The sequence below is a fragment of the Dicentrarchus labrax genome, unplaced genomic scaffold, assembly GCF_905237075.1.
Source record: "Dicentrarchus labrax unplaced genomic scaffold, dlabrax2021, whole genome shotgun sequence".
In the NCBI taxonomy this organism is placed as follows: Eukaryota; Metazoa; Chordata; class Actinopteri; family Moronidae; genus Dicentrarchus; species Dicentrarchus labrax.
Window position 1 is genome coordinate 7,269,722 of NW_026136720.1, and position 17,244 is coordinate 7,286,965.

The window sequence follows — 17,244 nt, forward strand, 5'->3', positions numbered from 1 at the left end:
AAAATACAACAAAGACACAGTTAATGTTAATGTTATTAATAAACACCTGAGCTTTCTCAATCCCCTACATCTCTCAGGTCCAGTGTGTAACATTTAGGAGGCTCTATTGGGAGAGATGGAATATAATATTCATCTTTTCTTTAGTGTATAATCACCATAATACAGAAATTGTGTTTTCGTTACATACAATGAGACATTTGTTATCTACATGCGCTGCGGGTCGCCCTCGATGTTTCTACAATAGCCCAAGGACAAACCAAACACTGGCTGTAGATAGGCCGTTTCGGGTTAATAACCGGACAGAGGAAACACACAAAAACTCATTTCCATGTCGCACAACTTTAATAGAATATTTTAACTAACTCTGTACAAATTGAAAAGAAATATTGCGCAAGTAACAAATTGTGAATAAGAACCAGTTAAGGCCATTGCTAGCACACGGTCCAATGTGGTAGATTTGAATGTGTCAACCGTGGCTCAGCGATCTGTCCAACAAGATCTACAATCGTTCTTTTTAAAAAGAGAGAAAGGGGGGTGGGTATTATTGTCGCTGTGACTGCTATCTCTGACCAGTCAGCAGGCAAAGGTGTCCAACCAAACTGCCAAAATCCAAGTGCAGTATATAAAATACATTGGCAACTGCTTCTATTTGTTTTCCACAGACATTCTACTGAATCATTAGACAATAACAGAAATATTTATATATTCTTAAACAACTTTAAACGCAGAATTAGATTACACTGTGTTAATGACAATTGGCAAACAATTTAATAAAAGAGGACGGTGTGTTTTGTCTTTCATTTTGGCTTGTTGGCAATAGAATTTACATTTGATCCAAACACCCCACACACACAATCCCATCACTGACTTTAAATGACATTTGTTAAGAACTAGATACATACCAGAAGAGATATCTTAGAAACAACCACAAAAGGTTGCAGGTTAGCCACTGTGTCTGCTTAAATGTGTCATCTTTCAGGGAAATATTCACCAGACTGGATGCTTGGCCTTCAACAAGCTGAAATGAAGCAATGTGGACAGAATGTCTACGTTTGAAATGTCGTAAATTGTTCTTATTATCCTCTAATACAAGTTTAAAGGGCATTTCAGGGGGGATGGGGCTAAAAAGAAAGAGCAATATATATATATGACAGTTTTTAAGTATGAACATGTGCCAGTCACATGATCTTAATTAGTGTTGTGTCCCCACTCAAGTGCTCAGATTAAATGCTTGTTAAGCCCAATACAACGGGGCAGAAGTGAGCAGTATTGATGCAGAACACAATTCTTCAATGTTTAAGATTACTTTTGATTAAAAAAAACAAAAAAACAAAAACAAAAACATGACTTGGCAGTATTCACGTTTTGCTGACCTGCTAAGCCCAAATGAGGTTTGAGCCAATGAGAATGAGCCTATTACTGTGGCTGGGCCTTAAGAGTACCCAAAATGCACCACAAAAAACAGCTGCATGACACCAGAATAAATAGTCCAATGACATGACAATGAACATTTAAAAAAGTAAATTAAATTCAAAATGATACATTGTATGTCTCTTAAAAAACACCATAACAAAAAAAAAAAAAAAACACTGCAGCAACCCCAGTGAAAGATTAAGTCAAACTTGTTCAGCAGTTTCCTGGTAAACTTGCACTTCTCTTGTTGGCATTAAAAAACCCTGAGTAACTGATTTATTTCCATGAAAACTAAAATCGGGAACCATTCCTTTCCTATTTGTGTTTTTAGTTCGTTTCCATATGATGATGTTGTGAAGTTCTTGGCAGTAGTAACCTACTCCACCTTAACAAAAGAAGAAGACTGTCCCTATGTGATGCCATGGTATTTTAATTAGAGTGAAGTCACTTCTCGCTTTGAGTTCGAATAAAGCCAAATAAAAAAGGGGGTGAGATTGGCGCAAGACAAAAGAAAAAGAAGTCATGCACATAGTAAAAACGCAGTTTGGTTTGCGTTCTATTGCGTTCAGATGAGAGTTCATAAAAGGGCAGAGCCTGCAAGAGTAGGAGGACTTGCTGATTGGCTAAGAACTGATTTGACGGACAGCAGGTCTCCGCCTCCCCTGATCACCACGGTTACTGCTGTTTGCATTCGGCAGGCTGGGGCTGTTCTTTCTGTAGGGAGCAGAGAGAGAGAGAGAGAGAGAGAGAGAGAGAGAGAGAGAGAAGAGAGAGAGAGAGAGAGAGAGAGAGAGAGAGAGAGAGAGAGAGAGAGAGAGAGAGAGAGAGAGAGAGAGAGAGAGAGAGAGAGAGAGAGAGAGAGAAACTGGATCAGAACACATGGAGACAGCTAATGAAGCCACTGACTAGCAACTAGAAGAGGCTAACAAGAAAGCAGATACTAGAGAAGAAAGTACTTCTTTTTTTTTAACCTGGTTTGTTACAGCAAAGGGAACAATGTTAGAAACCTGGGATGGGACTACAGGAGGAAAAACAAATAGAAGATAAGAGCAAGGACAGGACAGCCGCCGTATCTACCCAAGATGTGAGTCGGAGGGCATAAACAACTCGGACTACCGGGAGAATCAAGGATGTAGTGAAAGAGAGAAGCAGCCAGAATAATAAACCAAAGTGTATACTGTATGTGGGACGCCATCCTTATTTCTCCCTTACCTAGAAATGCATGGGGTGAGAATGATTGATTATGCCTGTAATGGAGGGGAGGGAGAGACAACAATATGCACAAGTTTAATCGTCACATTCAAAAAATGAGTGAGCACAGTGAAACATTGCTGAAGTTGGTGAGTGACCACACTGAATTCCTCGAGCAAAATGAATAACCCAACAGTTACCATGAGAGAAAAACTCGCTCAACACAACAAAATACTAAAGAAACTCATTCACAGACAAGGCAGCATTGTTAATGAGTCCTGATAAAACTGCTTACAGGCCACGTTATGCACTTACTCACCATCAGACTGGGATAGCTCATAATGGATCATCTCAACCGAACTATCAGCCCAACTAAATTACATAACAATTGTCTCTTTCACTGACTATCATTAGGTAGTAATTAGTAGCAAATGTGGCCAATGGTCTGAGAGAGTAAGTGAGAAAAAGACACCTCTTTAAAAAGTCTGCCAAATGCAGGATTCGGCGTGTGCCAATTGGAGAACAGATCGCACATCGACAATTTAAGTGAGAATTGATGGTTGGTCTTCCTATCTTTTTCTTTGAGCATCTCTGTTCTCCGTATGACTGCTCACCAAATCTTTGTTCTGTTTATCTCTGTCAGCAGCGCACTGGCTCCGTCTCACTGGCATAACCGCGTCCTGAAGTGCTTTTTTACACGCATTAACAATACGTGCATATATGCAAGGTTGTTGACCAATAAAAAGCCATTGAATAAATACGTTAATCCACTCGGGGAGCAGCGTGTGCTACTCTCTGAACAGAGCCAGCTCCTGTTTGTGGCCCTCTCTATCCTAGCAACGGCCTATATTACGCATCAAGACGTGGCCTACTTTTTCTGTTACAAAATGAGACATTTCTTTATAGTCCAAAATAATGTTATTTTCCGTTAGTTTTTGTAATGTGTCTGTTCAGAACATGATGGTTTATAATTTGTTGATTTTTTTAAAAATCATTTTTGTGCTAGTTTATAGTTTTTGTTACATTTCTTGACCCAGACATCCACACAAACATTTTTGACTTAACTCTCAACACATTAGTTTTGTTGTATGAAGTTAATGTTTATGCATATGGATAATATGGAGGCCAATTCCATTCCAACAGAACTGCCTCACAGAGTGTTAACATTTCTATTCAATGTCTTTCAGCTGTGCCATGATGCACATGTATTTCTCTGTGTTTAAGATTTTTTTCCTCATTGTTTGTAAGAAGCCTTTTCTGACCACAACACCAAAATCTCTGCACTGTTCTAGTGGGCCCGGTTAAATGCTCTACCTGATACCGCCATCACTGCACCAATAAAGGCTCATTGGAAAAGATTAACATTAATGCAAACACATCATGAACAGGTGCACAATCAATCCAACCTGAATAAGGGTTAATAATTAATACTGACCTTGGGGTCAAAGTCTCCCTCATCATCGTCATCATCACCATCCTCATCTTGCTCCTGAGACACAAAGACAAGATGACTATATGGTATTTAAAGAATAATTATCATGATACAGTTCAGCAGTGATGTGGGTGGCGATAAAGTTGCGTCTTGTGTAAACAGTGATAACCAGCTCTTTGGTATATCAGATCAAATTCACTGTGATCATAATTGAAAGTGGTATTACTAACCTCTTCATCTCCCTCTTCCAGCTCCTCCTCTTCAAACTATATAGAAAATAAATGAAAAAAGTAGAGAGTGAACACACACACCCACATTTGGTACAATGATGACAAGTTTAGCTTATATGTCCTCAAGATTTATTCAGTCTGCAAACATATCTCGTGTCTTAACAAAGTGTGTGTGTGTGTGTGTGTGTGTGTGTGTGTGTGTGTGTGTGTGTGTGTGTTTTAGAGGAAAAACACGCACACTCTCGTCATCTTCCAGGGCCTCTCCAGTGAAATACAGCACTGCTCTGGGAACTATTCTCTCACGGAAGAAATGACCAATCTCAAAGTCTGTGGCTAGAGTGAACTCAGAGTCTTCATCCTATAAAACAAGAACACAAAGAGACCATTTTTACACAGCTACAAATCCGAAATATTGACGCAATAAAATGGGTGATGATTTTATGAAGGATAAGCTACATTTTACTCACCATTTCTCCATCTGGTGAAGCTGTAAGGGAAAGGAAAGGACATATATAATCTTAGCAATAAACACCACAACACACTCCTTTACAATGAGTACAGAGGTGACTTTAAACACAGCATTCATTTTAATGGCTTTCATTGGGGGAGCTTTGGGATTACCTGCAATTCAACCAAATTCTGAAAGCCCATTTAAGGAAACAATGTTTATCGCCAGTGACTTCACAGGGTGAGGTCACAGAAAGTGACTAAATGTGACATCATCCCGTCCTTCCTCTTCTTTCAACAATACTATAACAGGGGAAACCGCTTTGTTACACTTCTGGTGGTTGTGTACTCTACAGTATGAATCTCATCATGTACTCGTAACACTGGGGTCCACTAACTCAGCAGCATAGATTGAAAAAGCAGGTCCAATAGGACTTGTGGTTTCAGAGTATGGTGACTGCCAGTGAAAATAAATGAAAACTGCCTGATGAGACGAATGTAAACATTGCTTTATGTGCATTTACAGTTGATTGTTTTACCAATTCTTTGAATTAATCATGACATTTTTTACATAAACAATAGCTGAAGCTATAAATGTTTGGTTACATTGACACTGATTTTCCTGAGTAAGTGCAAAATCTTGTACTGAAGGGCCTCTGTTGCTGTCATTAACTGCACAGAGATGTCCATTTGTATTACTACATGCAATTTTCCAATGAAACACTAGTTTTGTATATATTTTTAAACATAATTCTTCCTGTGCAATGACACCTTAACACACTAACAAAGTATAAGCATCATCTGACTTCACACATTACTGTAAGGTAAATGCAAACTAACACAAGACAGACATGAAGAGGAGTCATTTTTTATGGAGGTGGTTCTGTATTTCTGAGGCCAATATTAACATTAGACAGAGTTTTTATGCATTGAGTGCCGCAGGAGGACTAACGTGATCAAAAGAGGAGTAATAACAATGGCAACCGCTAGAGACAAGATAGACGCTGCTATTGAGGCTGTTCTAAAATTGATGAAAAGTACCAATTACTTTGAAATCAGAACAGCACTCTGTTTTGAAGGCATTTATTCAAAGGGGAAATGTTTTGTTTGCATGGCTGCGCATCAGTGTCGACTTAAAATTACGTTAGAGTCAGGCGGACACGTTGGTCTCCAAGTGATTGGTTAGGGAAAATCAAATCCCTCTCCCCCACATAAATCAATTATAGAGGAGGCAATGTCTGACTGAAGATGGAAACGGTAACGAGTTGACAATTTCATATATCAGGCAACGAATCAATCCTATGTTTAGGTGTTGGCAAAAATAGTTTCATAATACTTTCTCACATATCCTGATAGGAGAGATATGGTTGAGAAAAAGATGCACTTCCTCAGAGATCAGGTGTGGATTTTGTGCGACTTCACATGGAAAATGAGTGATGGCTTGTTCACTAATAGACATCCAGATCCCAGAACTGCACACCTGAACACGCTCAAGGAAGAGCTATTTATATTCACCAGTTATATAGCAAGGCTGTGACTGAACCAGTAAGACAAACATTTGCTCAGCCAATGAGTGATCAGGTCAACTTCTTAAAGTCAGAATAAGTCCAGGCATGTCTGACAGGTAAGTTGACTACACAGGAAAGACAATACAGTCATTCAAATAAAAAGGTGTATGTCACCTAACTTTCTGATCCTTTGACAACTAATGACTCATTTCAAGACATTTTACTCAAGGTGGGGTATACAACTGTGGAGAGATCCAATAACATGACAAATGCCATGATATATAGTTAACGACGACACAGTATGACACATGTAATGTAACTAACTTAAACTATGCTACCGTCACTGCTGCGATGGCAACATGCAGAAAGGACGAGACTGTTTCCCAGAGCCAGCCCATCAGCTCCAGACAGCGTTACTCACTGAGCTGCAACTAATGATTATTTTCATTATCAATTAATCGGTCAATCATTTTCTCAATTAATCAATTAGTTTAGGTTCAATATATTACAACAGACTAGGGAACAATTTTGTAAATGCTTTCGGTAGTAGATAGATAGCCTCTTGTTTTTTGTTTGAGGTGGTCAACTTTGCCTTAAACTGTTGGTCAGACATTTATATTATTTATTTAGACGTTAAATGTCAGTCATTAACTGATTGTTTCGCACCTGAAAAACATAATCTCTTGAGGCTGGAAAATAATGGTCAAACCAAAGTTGATGGAAAAGTTTGATGGTCCAGTGGGCACAGCTACAAAGTCTAAAGTCAGTGAGCAACAGACATATTGACTAGTACACACAGCAGAGGCTAAATCTGACAGTTTGAGACTCTGGCGCCACCTGCTGTTGAATTCAGCTCAATGCACCAATGGTGAAACCACAAAACATGCATGTGAACATGTTGCCACACAAGTGCATGTGTGTGGTTCTCTCTCTCTTTCACTGATTCTAGGTTTTGAGGTTTAAGAGAAGAAAGCTAATTTAAACAACATACCTAAGTTGTTGTAAGACGTGAGTAATTGCTTTGAATATTAGATTTAAAATCATCCAAGAGAAATCCACTACATTTTGTGTGCGCTCTCACCTTTGACAGGGTTAAAGAAGTTGAAGAAAGAGTCGTTGGGGACCTGCTTGGTAACAGTGCGGACAGTGCCACGGCCTTTATGCTTCTGCTTCTTCTTAATGGTTTTCACCGTCACATCCTTCCCCTTGTGCCAGTCTATCTGACAGCTAGAGTGGAGGAGGTGTACACAACAGTGAAGAGGCAGCAGAAAACAAGGACACAAAAAAAGTTAAAATTTGGACAAAGTGCCAAGAGGAGGCTGATATGTGGGATGTAAAGTTAAGAGAGCTTAATATAGAAAGAGTGAAGAGATATGCTTTACAAACCACACAATCTGTATCTCTCCTCAAACCTCAACATCATATGTGTCAAACGCACAGTTTAACAAACACGTTTGTGTGCTCTGGCTCTTACCCTTCACAGTCAATGATCTCTGGCCCCTCGAATGAGAAAGGATCTGAGGCATCGGGCTCTGACTTCATCTTGTAGACTTTAGTGAGGACTGCATTGTTGAAGTAACCATTGGGCTCAAAGTGGAACTCTAATGTGAAACTCTGTGACGGGAAACACCGAGAGAGAGAGAGAGAGAAATAACTTCACTGAGCATTTAAACTCTACTTAGTTTATTAATTCAATATTTACAGCATGATAATACTGACCATTGGCTGCCCTGGCTCAGAAAACTTCACTTGAATATCTTTCAGGTGCTTTAGGATGGGCTCATCGTGTTCCTGGTCGTACACAAACAAACAGTCATATCAGAATAACAGGATACTGTTCAGAAACAGGGTGAAACGTGTACAGGAAATGAGAGATTAAGCATTTAAATGTACCTGTAACATGTCACTGAGCATGTCTACACTCTTGAATATGGTGAGCCAGAACTCAGGGATGCCTTTTGGGTCTTCCTCTGGTGTGGCTTCCTCTTTCTTTGCATCCTCAATAGCAGCTTTTTCCTTTACTTCCTCCTACAGGCAGTGCAGCAGAGCACTCATCAAAATCCACTGTTTAAACAACTGTCAAAACAAACAGCTTAATGAATCTGGTTTAAGTTTGCAAGTCTCATTGAGATTAAGATCTTTTACAAGGAACAGATCTTGTTTACAAAGAAGTCAGATACACACAAGATCACAGCAAGACTCGTCAGTCATACAGTCGTCACCGTTTGTTAGTCCTGATTCTCATTAAAAGCACATTTCACAGCAACCATGTTGTTTCCCGTTTGTCCAAATGACCTTTTTCCTTTTTTACTTTACTGAAGTTGAAAATGATTTTCCCAATAGGTCTTGCACTCATTCCTTCATCCACCAATGAGAGAAAAGATTGGTGTCTTTTTATTTTATTCAAGTAATCAGGCAGATTGTTTCCTGGGGAAAACCAGAAAAAGTAGGATTCGGCAAAGTGATTAGGCTCTAAAGACAAACAAATTAAAGAAGTACTTACAGCTAGCTCCTCCTCTTCCTCTCTGTCACTGTGCCACTCACACTCTTCGTCTGTGGGTTCCACTGTTCCTGTAACAATATCTCGTCTCTGTGACCCAAACACAAAACGCACATATTACAACAAAGATGATCATTTTAGACAAATACTTGAGAACATTAGCGTGAAATATCTGTATATAAACAAGCATTCAAGCCAGATTATTTTCAGCTAGCACACTGAAATCAACACCATTTGAGAGAGATACTGACACACACACACACACACACACACACACACACACACAGACTGACATATATACAGCATACACACAGCACAGACAGGTGCAGCAGGATTACAGCTGCCAGTCTTCAGTGTAACTAAGAATGGCTGAGTTCTTGTCACTAGCTCTGGAAATAGCCTTGACTGACAAAAGAACAGTTGACTACTCGTTGTGGCGGTTTTCAATTTAGCACCAAGGATGCGTCCTCCCCAACCTCAGATGGGACCAGAGAGGCACACTTCACCACCCATTAGTGCAGGGATCAACATGTGTGATTTATTACATTATGTATTTTGTCTTTTATTTGTTTGCATCAACATAAAATGAGCAAAGAAACGTCTGTGTGTAGCATTACAGTCAGGCTAAGTAAAAACAACAAAGATTATTAACTGTACCTTCTCGAACAGCGGCTGATAGAGGGCAGCGTACTTCCTCTCTAGCTCATGGACCTCCTCGTAGAATTTAGCCTCTATGTTGGCACACTGCACCTGTAGCCTTTTCAAGGCATGCACTCGCCTCTTCACTACTTTGGGAAGCATGCTATGAGAAGAGAAACATGAGAACTGGTGTGAATTTGAATCATTTCTAGTACAATTAACGTTATGATCTATGTTTTAGAAGTAAAACTGTTATACTGAACAAATTCTTACACAATATTTCCACTGTTAAGAATAACAGAATAGTTTACTGTATTGAACCTCAGCTGGATCATTTTATATATATTTGATTTGCATAAATTTGATTTCAGAGCCTAAGTTATTAATAATTAATTAAGTATTAAATACAAACAGTATAAAATGTCTTGTACGGGTCTCTCACGTCAAAACAATAGCAAAAGATGTAGTTTGATGTCGCTGTAAAGCAGTGTGAGATAATAGGAGTTGTCACTGATAAACAACCACCATTGCTGATGAAAATCTTTATTCACACTGCGTTTAATCGTGTTCACTGACTTTCTTCCTCTCTCCGATATATCTGATGCATCCTGTGTTTACCTGGAAGTTGTAGAAACTAGCAGCAAGTAGCAAACCCACCGTTAACTGAATGAAGTTACAGATTTCTCTAGGATTGAACATTGTGGGATAGGTCTAGCTTTTATGGGCGTTTTAATGGTAGAAATGTTACATATTATATCTTAAAAGTATTTCACAAACACTACCAGATGATATTAAGATCACAATCCTAAACGTTTATATCATCTTTACACAATACCCTGTTTAAGTCGTGTGGAAGTAACAGTAATTTCCATCTTTTGATTACCATTTATATCAATATATGTGCACTGAATGATATTAAAATCTCAAAAGGAACGTATAAATATGAATGCTGTTTGCTAATAATTGTTATTTTTCACAAAAGCTTTTACCATTTTTGCCCAATGCCATCTTTCCAGTTACCTTCTCTCTCACATAACACACACAATTAACCATCTGCACTGACCTTTCCAAGAAGTGGAAGCTGACAGGTCTGTCCATCTGCCCACCTGGATTTTGCATCCCTTGTTCCCCTTTACCTACCAAATGAACAACATTAATGCAATTAAACTTCACATTATCATTAAGCAAACTGATAATTAAATTACATTAGGGTTGTGCCATTCTTTTTTTTTTATTAACATTGGGTTTAAATTGTGAGTTTATCACAAAATCAAATTTAATAGCACAGTGAAACCTGCCAAATTCAAATTTTGATCATCTCAGGGAGGTGTTAAACTTGATTTAAGAGGTTCTAATACACATTTAAATAAGTCACAACCAAATAAACCAACTTCACTCACAGTGAATACATAATTAAACCAAGTTAACTTTTAAAATACTTTACCTTTATTGGCGTCCATTACCGAGTGGCAGCTCCTTCCTCTGACAGAAACACAACAGCATTAGACACACAACTACACAGGGTGAATCACTGACTGACTAACTACTGACACAAAAAAATAAACTGTATTTCAACACCGGGATTATTTTCAGGGTGGCACAAAAAATAAAAAAAAGTTAGCATCTCTCAATTTAAAAAAAAAAAAAGACCACCGCTGCGATGTGACAGACACCGAGGCGACAGATCAATACACACTGATTAACACCTTGTTTTTGGGGCGGTGTCAACCCCCCACCACCCCCCTAAAATAAATAAATAAATAAATAAATAAATAAAAAATAAAAGAGGGGATCTGACAGCAGCTAACCGGGCTAGCATGAAACTACGAGCCAACGTGCTGTGAACAATGCTCGAGCTAACAGTGCGAAGGTTAACACTTTACATTCACCTCGTTTTTCTCCTCTTTTACTCCCATAAAGGTCATTACAATAAAGCACGACCGAGGCATCAACCCTGTGTAAACCCCCCCCCCCCACCCACGTTTTCTTCCCATCATGTAGCTAAAACTGGTCGTTGAGGTTACAGCTATGCTACTTAGCCAACCGCTAGCCCGCATTGACGAGCTAATACCAGCTAGCCACCGTCGGCTCGCGGGTTAATTAAAAAGCACCAAGAGTGAGATAAAAGTGAGACAGTTTGATGAGTGGCTGTCGGATTGGTGACTTCAACTCGTAACGTTAACGATTAACGCGCCAACGCGGCCGCTGCGTGCTCGTATTAACGCAATGTTTGTTAGCCTACTAGCTGCTTTAGCTGTCTTACCTCTAGCTGAGCGGAGTTCAAGCTGGTCGCGTCACTCACGCGTCTCCGCGTCAGCAACCCCCCCTCCCTCCCCCTCCAGCATCCGGGCTTCTGATTGGACGGCGTGGTGCTGCGTTCAAGTGCTGGGTTGCGAGAAAATCTCAGTGCTCACGGGTGGAGGATTTAAAGAACAGTGTGTTAGTGGAGGTGAAATTACACAACAGCAGGTTTAGAGGAAATTAAAAAAAAAAAAAAAGGATAAAATGTTTCACCTGAAGATATCTCTCTATGTGTGTGAGAACTGTGTGGAAAGGCAAGAAAGCTGCAGTAGGTTACATTTGTTTAATAGGAATAGGTTTTTGTCATATGGTTTTTTGCTGAAACTTTACACGAGGCAGATAATCTGTGAAGAAATCCAGTTTTTCTTCCAACAGTATTTGCAAGAGCCCACCACGGCTGAACGAAAACAGTCAGTCAGAGACCAGAAAGATAGTTGATTGTTGAGTTTCATTCCCAAATACTGACCCTTTGGTACCAGGGAATGAGACTCAGCTCTTTCTCAGACATTTTTACCCACTGAAGCTTTAATTTTAAAACTTCACATTCACTGTGCTTTTCATATTATCAACACTACTACTACCACTACTACTAATAATAATAATAACTTTATATATACAGAACCATTCATGCATAAGATGCAACACAAAGTGCTTGACATAGAAGCAAATAATCATGACAATTGTTATTAAAAAGAAACACATCATTGAATTAAAACAACAGGATAAGATAGAATAAAAAAAACATTGCAACACAAAGCAACGGTAAAAATATCTTTGTCTCCTTCTTCTCTCTATTTTAAACAGCAACACCGTTCATGGTTGCTGCCAAACTGTCTTATTCTGCGATAGTATAAAGATCACACATTGGCCCCACACAGATGTAGATGTTTTGATTAAACAGCTTATGAACTACAGAAGTACAAATGAGGTGTGTCTGTAAGCAGATCGGTGAGGTGGTTATAAAATGTGAGTGTGAGGGTGAAATTAAAGCACAGACAAAGAGCAAACATGTTAGTTGGCAGGCCAGGGGAAGAGGGTGAGATGATCTTGCAGGTCTGCTCATGTAGACTCCTGACTAGCCTGTTCAGGTGTAGCTACTGAGTCACTGACAAGCTCTCAGCTTCACGTTCTGACATCCTTGGAGAAGAAGCCAACACACAAAGACACATCAGGAACAATTTAGCTATTGAACTACTGTCTGCTTCGCTGGACGCAGACAAGTAGGACCACATTATGATCGGTAGAAACAATTTATACTCCACTCTGTGAATTCATTAAACAAACTCAAAACTCATCTACCAGAGCTACTACTAGAGGTGTATACCATATAAAAATACCATATAGAAAGAGGGAACTCAGCCTTCTATGGAGCAGCACATATCTGGAACACTATAGCCACAGAACTGAGGAACATTACATCTCTTAACTCTTTCTCAAAATCTATAAAACAGTTTTTACTGGACATTCAAATATGCTTTCATGATCTGGAGAAGTGTTTCTGTTGTTGTTTTACTATTGTTTGTGCTTATGTGCTGTTGTATGTTTTCTTTTAATGTTTCTGATATGCCATAAACATGCGAAGAACTGCAGATGAGAATTAGCTTTCTTGGCTAAATCTGGCACATTTACATAGTGGACTTCAGTCTTAATGTGCATTGTCCCTTTTTAAATAAATAAACTTCAAACTGTAAAAGAGAAACAAAGATAGGGCCGACCCTTGGGCCATTAAACTCCCTACAAAAACAGTGACATTCAAAATTCTTACTTAACATAGTATCTGCTATAATTGTGCCACTGTGATCTGCCCAAGTGGCTCCCAAGTTGGCTAATGTGCCCCTAAGACAAAACTGTCACTGTGTACATTTGGGGACAACTTCAGCTTGCACGTACACGCAACCCAACAACAAGTGCATGCTTTAACGGCCAGGCCAAACTTCCTGTTTGAGCAGTGTCTGCTACTGCCCTGCTTCCAGCCCTTTCTTTCTACTCTGAGTTTGCCTTTGATAAATACAATACAATAAAAGTCTTGTTAGACAACAAATGAACTTCTGAGAGCTTAAAATCTGAAGCAGATATTTATATTTTTCCATGTATGCAACATCCTCAAGATATAGACATTTAAACTGTAGTGAAAGGTGTATATGTTGCTGGTATAATGTCAATATGACTATAAACATATAATTTTCACTGTTTATTTGTGCGCAGCTTGCAGAAAAACTGTCTGAAGCTGGCAATGTGGCTGCTCTAACCCTTTAACATGGGCACTAAGATAAGAAGAGGTTCTGTGTGACACACAGGTCCATATTAACATAAAAAGTACAATACATAGAAAACAACACAGAGATATAAAATCATTGCAGAGGTAAGAGTTGCCTTCTTAAATTTTACATCCTGGCCATCCCTAGAGACCCGTGCACGCCACTGCAATCTCCATGTTCTGAATTCTGACTGCCATATTTCAGATAACAGCTTCATTGGTATAATACATTGTAATAAACTTATTTAGTTCAAAAGCTACATCTGAAACTTCCAAATGAATTCAGAAGTCTTGAGTGCAACTTGTGATCCATATTGGACGAGTGTTTTTTTTTTAAAGTAATAATGATTCCATCTTAAAGCATCTTGAGCTTTGTGAGATTTATCATCATCATCTTCATCTGCTTATCCAGGGTCGGGTTGCAGGGGTAGCAGATCCAGCAGAAGACCCCAAACTTACCTCTCCCAGGCCACATTGGCCAACTCTGACTGGGGGATCCCGAGGCGTTTCCATGCCAGTGTGGAGATATAATCTCTCCACCTGGTTCTCGGTCTGCACCGTGGCCTCTTCCCAGCTGGACGTGCCAGGAACACCTCCTTCAGGCTTTTTGAGACTTAGGAGGACTCTAAATATTTGTATATATATATATGTTTATATATACATATATATATATATGTATATATTGCATATTATTACAACAACATGAATAAATTTAAGTCTATCGAAACATATTTTGTGCTTTTGTACAAAAAAGCCCTGAAGAATCAGACAGATTATGTTTAGACCACAAGAGGGCTTCATATACCCGTGCTTCATAGGAGACAATGATTCTATTAGTGTCTGTACTCTGAAAGAGGCTCTCATATTGTAGAAATTTATTAATAGGTAGACAAATGATGAGTGTGTTATGGGTGTATTTTTGTGTTTTTCATGTGTTGTATTCCTACTAGCACATGGAAGGAGGAGGGTTTTCACTCTTCTAATAGTTGTCAGGTCCCGATGGTGTTTTTGTTATTCAAAGTATTCCAAACTTTGCATACAAAACCATTACAAATAAACTGGAACTAATAAGTTTAATGTAATTGATTAAATTAATCAAATTTTTCATTCACACAAATGTCCAATCCTCACAGGCTTACAAGACACCAAAAATACAGTTGCAGTAAAGAAACATTTTATTTAATTACAAAATTACAGATTATAGATTATTATACAGCTTGGTTTTAGACAAACTATTCTAAAATATTATTATTATTTAACTATTGGTTAATACCATATAACAAGAGTCTTTTTTTCTCTATACAAGAGAAACATTTTACTTCCTGAATATCTCAAAGTAACTCTCTTCTGGAAAATGGATGACAAAATCAACTCATTAGCACAGGGATGACGATCTAAAACGTTTTTTTTAGTGAGTCTCTAATAAGACATCAATGATAAGCATTTGACGTTTATGTCTGATGTTTAGAGGTTCCCATCGCATAACTCATATACATTTAAACAAGCTGACTTTTAATCTCTTACATGACTGAAAGAGATGATCAGACGGGCTGGTTAATAATAAGCAATGAGTAAAGCTTAAATCTCTTTACAAAATTTCAAAAATAAAGTTAAACCAAAATATTATCCCTGCTGTGGAAGTGATAAAAGCAAGACACATAACCCCAGCAGCAGCTACTAGTTGGGAATGAGTGTCATGGTATGAATATAAAGCTGAAGATGATTATTGTAGCTGGCAGAAATGCTACGTTTACTTTTTATTCTTACTTTTCTGTGCTACGAAGCAACACATAAACATTGAATTAAGAAAAGGTACAAGTGCTGATAGTGTCTGTCTTTGCATGAATGAAGCAGTAGGACAAAAGCTATCATTTACCTGCTTTGTCAGATAACATCAGTGTTTTTAATTGGATCAAAGAGATGACATTGAGGGAGATTTTAAATATGTGTGACAGAGAGGTTTCAAAGAAGTGGTTGTAGCTCTGAGTCATTTTCTGTCAGCAGCCACAAATGGACCGACATGTTTCCCTTTCTTCTCTTGTCATTAGAAATGACGTCTCAAATTAGAAAATCAACAGCCTGCTCACATCATATTTATTCAGAAATAAGGTGTTTGTTTAAAAATAATTTGTCAAGTGCACAAAACATGTCAGACGAAATCAGTAGTGATCATCTGTTTATATACAGTATTCCAGGGTTTTTTTCCCTTTTGGAAATGTGCTTTTTGCGGAAATAGCCCACTGGGTAACAGACATAAAAACTACTAAAATCTTTCCTTCTTTCTGTTTGCTATCAACCACTGCGTAGTGTACACACTTGAGAGGAAGTGACAGCCCCGGAGCCCCTCAGGGTACGATTGTGGTGGCCAGGCTTTGTGCCTGTCACAGTGTGACATTTGCCAGCAGGGTCTGTACTCAAAGAAGAAATCAAATGTGATTGTGTAGCATTTGGGATGAGCCAGGGATCTAGTGTATACCAAAAATGGCTAATTTTGGAAATGTAAAGTGATTGCTGTGTTTTTTTTAAATGGGAACTGTGGCTAAATGTAGAGTGGAGCTCATTGTGCATCAACTGAGTGTAATGCGGATCTTTGAGTTGCTGCTAATAAATCAAAGAACAAAAATGACTTTAAATCCAGCCACATGAAAGCCTTTGATAGTTTTGCGACCTTTTAGCGGAATTCTTTGTTGAAGTGATATTGTTGAGACAATAGTAACACCTGCAGCTCTCACATAAAGCTGTACTTTACAGCTCCAGCTCACCAGTAAGTCCCCAACTCACATATTACACCCCCTCTCAGTCTTTTGTACCCTGCCCACCTGGTTCTTCAAATGTTGTCTAGTCAAAAGGCCGTGCCCAGCTGTGCGCATACACATTTGTGATAGTGCAAGTGTTTGCACTGATTCAAGATAAACTCTTTTCATACTTGCAGTCTGTCAGATTGGTTGATAGCAGCCAGAATGAGAAACACTGAATTGATATCATGTCTGTGAATTACTGAAGAAGTACAGAATGGATCTTAGAAAGGGAGATTCACTGGATCTCATCATACATCACTCTTTGGAGGCTGGAGAAACCACCACAGCAGAGTTCACTGGTTCCATGACTCCTCGCCTTGATGATGTAATAATAAGTGTAGCCCGAAGGCAAACGTGCCTTCTCTCTGACCCAAACCTGTATGGGTCAAATGCATTTTATCTGTCACTAAGAGACTGCTCAATCCGTCTTTCTCATTTTTCTCTTTGCAGCTTAGCAACTACGCTACAGTTCAGTACACACCCAACACTCTAACAACATGAGTGCAAGTTGCCGTTTGTTTGTCTGTC

At 38.8% G+C, this 17,244-nt stretch overlaps 1 protein-coding gene across 2 annotated transcripts; it reads right to left on the bottom strand.

Moving 5' to 3' along the window:
- Nucleotides 1–323: 323 nt before the first annotated feature.
- Nucleotides 324–11,695, bottom strand: nap1l4a (nucleosome assembly protein 1-like 4a). 2 transcript variants are annotated; one of them, XM_051381986.1, is made up of 15 exons: nucleotides 11,624–11,695; nucleotides 10,805–10,842; nucleotides 10,424–10,496; nucleotides 9,379–9,523; nucleotides 8,725–8,811; nucleotides 8,115–8,249; nucleotides 7,941–8,012; nucleotides 7,696–7,835; nucleotides 7,303–7,448; nucleotides 4,734–4,753; nucleotides 4,505–4,624; nucleotides 4,267–4,302; nucleotides 4,040–4,093; nucleotides 2,626–2,660; nucleotides 324–2,127 (listed from the first exon to the last, which is right to left on the bottom strand). In XM_051381986.1, exons 2-14 carry the CDS (start codon nucleotides 10,818–10,820, stop codon nucleotides 2,655–2,657), a joined length of 1,050 nt encoding a protein of 349 aa, XP_051237946.1. In that variant the 5' UTR covers nucleotides 10,821–10,842; nucleotides 11,624–11,695; the 3' UTR covers nucleotides 324–2,127; nucleotides 2,626–2,654. The 2 variants fall into 2 exon arrangements, with proteins under 2 accessions (XP_051237946.1, XP_051237945.1); XM_051381985.1 differs by lacking the exon at nucleotides 2,626–2,660.
- Between the last annotated feature and the right edge of the window lie 5,549 nt (nucleotides 11,696–17,244).

What these genes read in the sequence shown, in the direction of transcription:
- nap1l4a (XM_051381985.1), bottom strand. An exon ending in AGCTTCCACTTCTTGGAAAG is followed by an intron (nt 9,524 to 10,423) that starts GTCAGTGCAGAT and finishes CTCTTCTCATAG; the next exon opens with CATGCTTCCCAAAGTAGTGA. An exon ending in AGGAAGAGGAGGAGCTAGCT is followed by an intron (nt 8,250 to 8,724) that starts GTAAGTACTTCT and finishes CACTGCCTGTAG; the next exon opens with GAGGAAGTAAAGGAAAAAGC.